The sequence below is a fragment of the Megascapheus bottae genome, chromosome 25, assembly GCF_031878675.1.
Source record: "Megascapheus bottae isolate mThoBot1 chromosome 25, mThoBot2.hap1, whole genome shotgun sequence".
Classification (NCBI taxonomy): Eukaryota; Metazoa; Chordata; class Mammalia; order Rodentia; family Geomyidae; genus Megascapheus; species Megascapheus bottae.
In genome coordinates, this window is record NC_143533.1 from 21,238,398 (window position 1) to 21,248,562 (window position 10,165).

A 10,165-nucleotide genomic window follows, 5' to 3' on the forward strand; every position below is an offset into this window, starting at 1 on the left:
ATAAGACTTCTTTTTATCTCCAATAAACTACTCACAAAATGTCTTAAGTGGTGATGTGGCTCAAGTGGTAAAGCACTAGACTTGAACAAAAAGGGAAGAGAAGAAGAAGAAGGAGGAGGAGGAGGAGGAGGAGGAGGAGGAGGAGGAGGAGGAAGAAGAAGAAGAAGAAGAAGAAGAAGAAGAAGAAGAAGAAGAAGAAGAAGAAGAAGAAGAAGCAGCAGCCGCAGCTCAAGGACAGAGAGCCCACTCCCAAAGTTCAAGACCTAGAAGTGGCACCAAAAAACAAAAAAACAAAAAAACAGGGTTCACACCTGTAATCCGTAATCTTAGCTACTCAGGAGGCTGAGATCTGAGCAATGCAGTTCAAAGCCAGCCTGGGCACTAAAGAAGAAAGACTCTTATTTCCAATTACTTACTAGAAAACGGGAAGTGGAGCTGTGGTTCTAGGGGTAGGGTGGTAACCTTGAGTTAAAGAGCTCACGGACAATACCCAGGCTCGGGGGTAGGACAGTAGCCTGGAGCTGAAGGGTTCAGGGGCAGGGCCCAGGCCCAGAGTTCAAGCTCCGTGACCAAAAAAAAAAAAAAAAAAAAAAAAATCCCCCATGCTATCTGGCTTCTTACCCCCAGGTTCCCATGGGATGGAGCAGCATGGGTAGCCTTGCATATAGAGACCACAGAATCAGCCCCATGGGGAAACTGAGCCAGAGATGAGTAAAACAGTGTTGTGGGAGGATGCAAGTTCACTTCTGCCCTTGGCGCCTCATCACCTCCAGCGGTTTCGGTAGGTGAAAGAACCCTGTAATCAGTCTCTCCTTTCCATTCCCCACTGTACCCCACTGTGCCCTAGGAATTTTCAGTCCTGTTAGGACCCAACCTGGATCCTCATCTCCAGTCTCATTTTTTTCCAGGAGATATTGCCAGAAATTCATTGAACAAATATCCATAGTATTAGGGGTTGGATATACAAGGATCAAGAAAACATACATCCTTGTTCATTTCCATATGTACATAGAGTTGTATATGTACACATATATAGGTACAAATTCTGATTTATTTCTTAAAGGACAAAAACAGACTCTGTGCCAGGGTGATATTCAAAATATTTCACAGGGTACAAAGATAAGCACTGATCCATTGAAACACATGTCAGTATAATTTGAATGAAGACTGTGGGCAATCTTACTTGTGCTTTGAAGTAACTGTTCTGTGAAGAGAATATACCTTTTTTAAAAAAAATATTTTTAGACCGTCCCTAGATTTGTAACATAAAACTCACTATGTAGCTCAAATGTTCTCAAGCTTGCAATGTTTCTGCCTCAATCTCCCAAGTTTGGGGATTAAAGATGATCACCACCACACCAGACCTAAATGGATTAGGTACATTTACTGTACTTTTCTCATTCGAGCCTCATAATGACTTATTAGTAGTAGTATTATTATTTCTAGTGGTACTAGAGTTTGAAGGTGCTCTAACACTTAAGCCAGCCCACAAAAATTGCCTTTTTTTTTTTTTGCCAGCTCTAGGTCTTAAATTCAGAGCCTGGACACTGTCCTTGAGCTTCTTTTGCTCAAGGTTTGCACTCTACCACTTGAACCACAGCAGCATTTCCAATTTTTTCTATTTATGTAGTATTGAGGAATTTAGCTCCAGGCTTCATGCATGCTATGCAAGCACTCTACCACTAAGCCATATTCCAAGCCTCACAATTACATTTTGAAGTATCATACACAACTTTTCCAAGAAAAAACTATGAAGGGACAGGGCTATGAGTATAATCCAGCTCAAGGACAGTGCCCAGTGCCTGAGTTCAAACCCCAGGACCCCCCCCCCCAAAAAAAGGGAGTTCATCTCCCCTCCCCCCTCCTTCTCTGGACATTTTCACCATTCTAGACTGTGCTTTCAAGTTTCAACGTAAGAAAAGTCTTATAAAAAACCACAGATATCATTTGAGAAGAAAAGGAAGCCTGGGAAACCAGCTTCACTCATTACCATACTGTTCATCAAATTAGCAAATATGTCCCCCAGAGAAACAGGAACCTGATGGACAGGTAAATGTTTTTCTGGTGCTTGGTAGTTCATCACAATGACTTGAAAACTCATTTCCTGTGGCATGCTGTATAAACAGTACACACTCTTTTGTTGCTATTGTTTTAAGATAAGATTACCATAAAACCTAGGCTGGCCTGAAAATGAAAATCTCTCTATTTTGCCTCCCAATCACTGGGATTAACCATGTACACCACCATGCCTGACTACAATACAATACACATTTTGTGTAGATTAGATGAGTTTTGACAACTGTATAAGGGCAATCTGACTTGAGGCAAAGAGATTATTATGCGGGTCTGGGGGCTTAACAGAAAAATCTTGGTTAGGAAATAACACATTTAAGGATTTCAGGGAACAACAATATAGGGTCACACACACACACACAAATAGGGAGACACCATGGGCTAGCCTGGGACTGGCCCTAGAGTCTCACTGTTTGAAGATCTGTGCTTTCTTTTCTTTCTTTCTTTTTTTTTTTTTTTTTTTGCCAGTCCTGGGCTTGAGCTCAGGGCCTGAGCACTGTCCTTGGACTTTCTCAAGGCTAGAGCTCTACCACTTGAGCCTCAGCACCACTTCTGGCTTTTTTCTATATATGTGGTACTGAGGAATCGAACGCAGGTCTTCGTGCATGCTAGGCAAGCACTCTACCACTAGGCCAAGCTCCCAGCCCCATTATTATATATATTTTATTGTAATTAATAGAAGGGTTATATTATATTCGCCAGATAGAAGGTGCACTACTTCACAAACATTGCTACCCTTTCTCATACTTTTATCCCCATTTCCCTCTCCACAAGGATTTGTGCTTTAAGAATGTCTGGGCACCTTCAAAGCATCCCCTGGGTGAGCTCGCTGCTTTTTCTCCACATTTTCACATCTGTTAGTGCCAGGAAGTAACACCTGGGACCGAGGTTCTGGCTCTCTCTGCGCTGCAACTCTTGCTGCCATCCACACCCTAGGACCCCCCCTCCCGTCGATAGGAGGCGCTGCAGCTCCAGACAGGCAAACCTGACTGCCAGGCCAGCCCACAGCCTCCCCAGCTCCAGTCTGCAAACTAGGCTTGGACCTGCTGCAGCACGGTGGATTGCAGTAGCAAAAGCGCTACGTTGTTGGGTTCCCCTTCGGGTCTAGCCATCCTCTGTCCCTTTGTTGCGGTTGTGGGGGGAGAGGGAGGAGGTGTGGGTGTTCATAGTCTCAGAAGCACTAATGACTGAGTCTGTCTACCTACCTGGCCTGTTCTCCGGGCTCCTCGGAGGCTGAAACCCTTCAAGAGGTTGCAGGTTGGACCTTTGCACTTAACAGACGGCAATATTGGGTTCAGGTTGACGGGGGAAACTGAAGTGGGGGTCTTGAGCGTTCTGGATGACCAGGTCAGACGCTGGGTGCTCAGGGAGTCGGAGTCCCGGCACCGCCCCCCCCCAAGGGTGGGTGGAGTGAAGCACTAGCCCATTGGCTGGGACCTGGCTGGGAACTGGGCCCAGTGAGGGAGGAGCCTACTGAGGTGGGCGGCGACAGATCCGGATTGGAGGCGTGGTCTGCGGTGTGGGGGCGGAGTCTGAAGGGGGCGGGGCCCAGGCGTGGTCCTGGCGGAGGGCGGGGCCGACCTGGGCTACCGGGCGTGCCCGCCTTAGCCCTGCACAGCAAAGGTGGCGGTGGTGGCCCTGGCCTGTGACCCACCTCGTTCTGCCTTTGCGCTCCGCTCGACCACCATGGAGGAACCCCAGGAACCTCTAAGTGGGAAACTCCGGCTCTGCTTCACCCCTGAGCCTCGGACCAGTTTCTTACTGCTCAGGCTCAACGACGCGGCGCTGCGGGCGCTGCAAGACTGTCTGAGGCAACAGGTGCGTCTCTCAGCCCCCTCGCCCCCAACCCCGATCCTTCTTCCCTACCCCCTTCAGTCCTTGGGACCTGGAGAAGGGACCTGGGCTAGGAGAGCAGCTCCTACAGGCTCCGGATAAACCCACCTCTCCCAGGGAAGCCTACGAAGCAGGTGTTCCTCCTGCTTGGCACCCCTATTTCCCCCCCCACACACACCACCCCTAGACAACCGATCTTGGGGACACCGCTCAGCTAGGCTCTTCCCCTCGCCCCCGCAGGTCCGGCCAGTGATCGCTTTCCAAGGCCCCCGAGGAGTAAGTGCAGGAGGCGAGGAGAAGATGGCACAGACCCGGGCTCTGGGAAGATGTATGGGGGTCAGGGCTGGAGATTGAGAGTGGTGGTCACAGACTGAGGAAGTTCCCAGAACTGAACCCCAAGTGGGATGAGGGGGCTGATGGGGTTGTAATCCCAGGAGGCTGCGGTTGAGGGCACCGTGCTCGCTCGGCCTCTTGGGGGAACTGAGGCCCAACTGCACCTGGTGTGCTAACGAGCCCCTAGGGATCCATGCTTGTGCCTCTCTCTCTCCTCCCTCCCTCCCCATGTTGGTGGCTCCCCTGAGTGGCACGGGCAGGAGGGGGAGGGGCAGGCTTCATGAAGTTTACTTGCTGCTTCCATCCCAGTATCTGAGGATCCCAGGTCCTGGCTGGTCCTGCCTCTTCTCCTTCACAGTGTCCCAGTGTGGCCAGGAGGGCACTGGAGGAGGCGTGGACCTTGTGTGCCAACGCTTAGGCAGGTAAGAGGGATCAGGTTGCAGGGAAGGAAGGGCTTGGGGGAGGAAAATGTGAAAAAGTGCTCATGAAAGTTCTCTGCCTTCCTGATTGTGTGTGTGGGTGTGTGTTTCTTCCCAACACTTCTATCCAGACCTGGGCCTAACCGCCTCCACTGCCTGGGTGCCCTCAGGGAGCGTCTCACAATTTGGGCAGCCATGGACTCTATACCAGGCCCATTATCAGTTCACAGACATCTGACTGAAGTCGTGAGAGATCCTGGGAGTTGGCAGAACCGGGCGGACTATTCTGAAGGGGATGTTGTGTCTGTGTCGCAGCCAGAGATGGCACTAGAAGAGGTGAGGCAAGGCACCGCAGGGAGTTTGTGCGAAGGTAAGGCAAAGCCTGAGGCCTGAGGAGCCAAGTGTTCCTGCCACTCTCCCCGACAGGTGTCAGACCCATGCAATGATGAACAGCCACTCCCAGGATCCTCTAGTGACCACATGACACCGTGGGAAGTGAGGTACTTGAACAGGGTGGGACCAAGTATGGAGGAGGGGCCTAAACTCCACCCTTCAATGCTGGAATACATCTAGGCCCATGTCCTACACTGATGCTTCTTTTTATATCCTAGGAACCAGACCCACCCTCCAAACAGAGAACTTGATCAGGCACTGCCTTCTGTCAGCCAGAAATGTCTCGACAAGGTAAAGTACAATGGCAAGGAATTTCAAAAAGCACTTTCCTTTTTTTGTGTGTCAGTGACTTAGGGCCTGAGCACTGTCTCTGAGCTCTTTTGCTCAAGGCCGATGCTCTACCACTTGGAGCCAATCACACTTCTGGTTTTATGCTGGCTCATTGGAGATAAAAAATCTTTTGGACTTTATTTGTCTAGGCTGGTTTTGAAGCTGTGATTCTCCTCCTATTCAGCTTCCTGAATAGTTAAGGTTACAGATGTGAGCCCATCTGGTGCCCAGATTTTTTTTTTTTTAAGACAGGTTTGAACTCAAGGCCTCATGTGCCAGAAAGGCACTTTTTTTTTTTAAACCAGTCCTGGGGCTTGAACACTGTCCTGAACTTTTACGTCCAAGGCTACTGCTCTACCATTTGTGCTCAAGGCTAGCATTCTACTACTGCCACAGCTCCATTTCTGACTTTTTGATAGATTATTGGAGATAAGGAGTCTCCTGTATTTCCCCACTTGGAATGGCTTTAAAGTGATCCTCAGATTTCAGTTTCCAAAGTTAGGATTACAGGCATGAGTAAGCCATTGGCACCCAGCTTTAAGTGGTTGCACAAAGGAGTTGCCATTCAGTAGTTTATGAATACATTCAATCTTGCCCCAATACGTTATTCAGCTAAAATTTAAAAATTGTGAGCCGAGGCCAAGAGTTTGGCCTACTGGTAAAATCTTTGCCTAGCATATGCATGGAGCCCTGGGTTCAATTCCTTGGTACCACATACACAGAAAAAGCCAGATGAGGTGCTGTGGCTTAAGTGGTAGAGCACAGCCTTGAGTTGAAGAGCTCAGGAACAGCACCCAGGCCCAGAGTTCAGGCCCCACTAGTGACAAAAAAAATTGTGAGCCGGGCACAGTGGCTCAGGCCTGTAATCCTAGCTACTCAGAAGGCTAAGATCTGAAGATGGTGATTCAAAGCCAACTCGGGCACTAAAGCTCATGAGACTCTTATCTCATTAGATAGAGATAACCACTAGAAAACCAGTAGAAGCTGGGTCTAGTGGTTCATGCCTCTAATCCTAGCTACTCAGGAGGCTGAGATCTGAGGATCAAGGTTGAAAGCCAGTCTGGGCACAAAAGGACCTGACACTCTTATCTCCAGTTAACCTCTGGAAAATAAGAAGTGGGGCTTTGGCTCTTGGTCGCCCTGAGCTGAAGAGCTCAGGGACAATGCTCAGGCCAAGTTCAAGCCCCATGACCCCCCCCCCCAAAAAAAAAACGAGTAGAAATTGACCACTAGAAAATGGGATCTGGGGCTGTGGCTCTAGTAGGGCAGTAGCCTTAAGCTGTATTGCTCAGGGACAGCGCCCAGGCCCAGAGATATAGATGGATGGATAGATAGATAGATAGATAGTGAGCTGATTATGTGACAAGTTTTTTTTTTTTTTTTTTTTTTTTTTTTTTTTTTTTGCCAGTCCTGGGCTTGAGCTCAGGGCCTGAGCACTGTCCTTGGACTTTCTCAAGGCTAGAGCTCTACCACTTGAGCCTCAGCACCAGTTCCGACTTTTTTCTATGTATGTGGTACCGAGGAATCGAACCCGGGTCTTCATGCATGCTAGGCAAGCACTTTAACCACTAGGCCAAACTCCCGGCCCCGACAAGTTTTTTTTTATTTTGGGGTGGGAAATACAGGCAAAATGGGAAGCACTTCTTGGCTCACTGTTTATGCCACAGAGATGTTTTCCTCAACAGAAACGTCCAGCATCCGAAGCTACTGAAGAAATAGAAGAGAAGAGGCTCAGAACTCTGCCTTTAGCTCCAGGTCTTCTACAAGGAGACTTAGAAGAGGAGGGAGAAGATTGGGAGGAAGAAGATAAAGATGAAGACACAGATCCCAGGCTGCCACACAGTCCCTCAGCTGGAGCAGGTGAGTTAATGAGGAAGGTAAAAATACCACAGTGGGAAAGGAGACCTATAAGCTATCACCTTTGTGTTTTCTCCCCTCCTTTCTAGACTCTGAATCCTCAAGTCCTTCTGAAGAGGCTCCAGATTTCCTTCTGTGAGTTCCATTTCTAATTTCAACAAGCCTTATACCTATAAGATCCCTGAAAGCAGAGAGCTGTGGAGGCAATCAAATTGAAAGTGACAACTCTCCCGGCAGGCAATACAGGGCCATCAACAGTGCAGAGCAGCAACAGGCCTATGAGCAGGACTTTGAGACAGATTATGCCGAGTATCGAATCCTCCATTCCCGTGTTGGAGCTGCAAGCCAAAGGTTCATAGAGCTGGGAGCAGAGATCAAAAACGTTCAGCGAGGAACTCCAGAACACAAGGTAGGGAGCCCTAGGGTGGCTTTGTAGCATGCCAGCCATCATCCTCCTGGTTAACTACCTAAAAGCCTGTGTTTGTTCAGTGACTAAGCAAAGTGACAAGCAAACCTGTTTTGGCAGAAAAAAATTAAGTTTCATTTGGGAGACTGAGAACTAAAGTTAATGTCTCTTATTTCTCAATGTTGAACTTAGTTTCTCTATTTCAGGAGCTGGAAGTTAAGATAGTCCAGGAATATAAAAAGTTCAAAAAGGCAAGTTCTGATCATAGAAGGTAGAATTTCTTGGGGGGGTGGTGGTGGTGGTGGTACTGGGGTTTGAACTGATTGCTAGGCAGTTGCTCTGCCATTTGTGCTATGACTTCAATGCTACTTTTCTGCTATTAATATAAGATGGGGAACATGCTTGAATTTTTCTGCCTGGATTTGTCTTGAACGAGGTGGGTCTCAGCCTCCCCAGTAACTAGGATTTTAAGTGTGAACTACTCAGTAGTGCTGGTTGTTTTTTTTTTTTTTTTTTTTGCCAGTCCTGGGCTTGAGCTCAGGGCCTGAGCACTGTCCTTGGACTTTCTCAAGGCCAGAGCTCTACCACTTGAGCCTCAGCACCACTCTGGCTTTTTCTAAGTATGTGGTACCAAGGAATTGAACCCGGGTCTTCGTGCATACTAGGCAAGCACTCTTATCACTAGGCCAAACTCCTGGCCCTGGTTGTTTATTTTATAGTGGCTCATGGGGCTTGAACTCTGGGCCTGGGCACTGTCCCTGAGCTCTTCAGCTCAAGATTACCGCCCTACCCCTGGGCCTGATCGAAGTCTCTGAGCTCTTCAGGTCAAGGCTACTGCCCTACCCCTTGAGCCACAGCCCCACTCCTGGTTTTCTAGTGGTTAATTGGAGATGGGCATTAAAGACTGTGAGACTCCTATCTCCAGGCCCAGAATTCAACCACCACCAACAAAACGTTTACTTTTGGAATGGTCTTTCTGCCTACAGAGGTACCCAGGTTACAGGGAAGAGAAGCGTCGCTGTGAGTACCTTCATCAGAAATTGTCCCACATTAAAGGTCTCATCCTGGAGTTTGAGGAAAAGAACAGGGGCAGCTGAAACTACCCAAAGACCCTCTGCTCAAGAATGTGAACAAAGCAGCCTTAACACTTGAGTTTATCAGGGGCAAGAGAGCTGCAATAGGTCCTCAAGGCTGGATTTTCAAGTGTTGTATTTTAGTTTTTAGAGTGTGGGCACAGTACCGGGACTCCTCTCACTTGTGCCCTGGAGATTAGGGAAAGTAGACACCATTAGTTCAGCATTACTAAATCTTGAGAAATGACATCATTTCCAGGGCAAGATACTTTTGAGGAACTTAAGCAAAGTAAATTTAGCAAGTAGCCTTTCCAAAGAAATAATGGTAACTTTGGTAACAAGGCTAAAGGAACTTTTAACACAGCTAGATATAAAGGGAAACAGCTTGGGTGTTACCTATGAATTGAATGTGTATTTTTACAAATATGGTTACTATATTAAAAGTGCTTTCTGTGTCTCTGGTGCAGGTTTGTTTCTTAAAATGCCTAGGCAGTGGGTCGTTTTTTTTGCTTTTTGGTCGGTTGTAGGCTTGAACTCGGGGCTTGGGTTCAGTGCTGTCCTTGAACTCTTCAGGTCAAGGCTAGTGCTCTACCACTTTGAGCCACAGCACTATTTCCAGTTTTTGGTGGTTAATTGGAGATAAGTTTCATGGACTTTTGTGCTCAGGCTGGTTTTGAACTGTGATCTCAAGATCTCAGCCTCTTGAAGCTAGGATTACAGGTGTTAGCCACTGGCACACAGCTTCTTTTTTTTTTTTCCTTAGGGACTGTGTGCCATTCTTTTGCTTTTTCACTCAAGACTAGCATTCTACAATTTTTAGGTCACATTCGGGCTTTTTGGTAATTAACTGGAAATAAATCTCTTTGGACTTTTCAGCCTGTGCTGGCTTCAAACCCTGCCTTTCAAATCTCAGGCTCCTGAGTATCTAAGATTTTAAGTATGAACCATTCACACCTAGTTTTATTTGCTGAATCTACACTTTTAATAGGATCATCTGAAATGAGGGTTTTATGTGGAATCATCCAGGGGCTGAAACACTGGACACAATTTATATTTAGCTACATAAAGGAATCACCTTGGCCATATTGTTTTTGATCCTCATTGGCGAAGAAAATATATCCTTCACTTAACTATGGCTAATACTGCCTTTTCGCATTCCACTGAAGAGGGAAATTAGTGGGCCACACCCTTGGCTTTGGGGGAGAGAGCTGCACCCAGCAGAGTCAGCAATTCCTTGAAACATCTTGGATTGAACCCCAACCCAATGCCACACCCACTAAAGGGCATTTCTGAACACAGAACAATCCACAGGATGTACGAACATGCAGAAAGCTCAGCTACACGGCAAGGATAAGTAGTATGCCATCATCAGGGCACATACCAGGCCAGGAGGAACAGGCTAACAGGAAAGGCCTGTCACCTTCTCTAACCATTAGACTAAGAAAATG

At 47.5% G+C, this 10,165-nt stretch overlaps 1 protein-coding gene across 1 annotated transcript; it reads left to right on the plus strand.

The window, feature by feature from the left end:
- Positions 1–3,704: 3,704 nt before the first annotated feature.
- Ell3 (elongation factor for RNA polymerase II 3) lies at positions 3,705–9,181 on the plus strand. The gene is made up of 11 exons (XM_090318475.1): positions 3,705–3,891; positions 4,147–4,182; positions 4,549–4,661; positions 4,790–4,994; positions 5,085–5,158; positions 5,270–5,342; positions 7,067–7,241; positions 7,328–7,373; positions 7,476–7,647; positions 7,851–7,895; positions 8,631–9,181. Exons 1-11 carry the CDS (start codon positions 3,760–3,762, stop codon positions 8,739–8,741), a joined length of 1,182 nt encoding a protein of 393 aa, XP_090174601.1. The 5' UTR covers positions 3,705–3,759; the 3' UTR covers positions 8,742–9,181.
- Positions 9,182–10,165: the final 984 nt, after the last annotated feature.

Coding starts and splice junctions, on each gene's coding strand:
- Ell3 (XM_090318475.1), top strand. CDS start 3,760: ATGGAGGAACCCCAGGAACCTCTAAGTGGGAAACTCCGGCTCTGCTTC. Junction 4,995..5,084: donor CAGAGATGGCACTAGAAGAG/GTGAGGCAAGGC, acceptor TCTCCCCGACAG/GTGTCAGACCCATGCAATGA. Junction 7,242..7,327: donor CAGTCCCTCAGCTGGAGCAG/GTGAGTTAATGA, acceptor CCTCCTTTCTAG/ACTCTGAATCCTCAAGTCCT.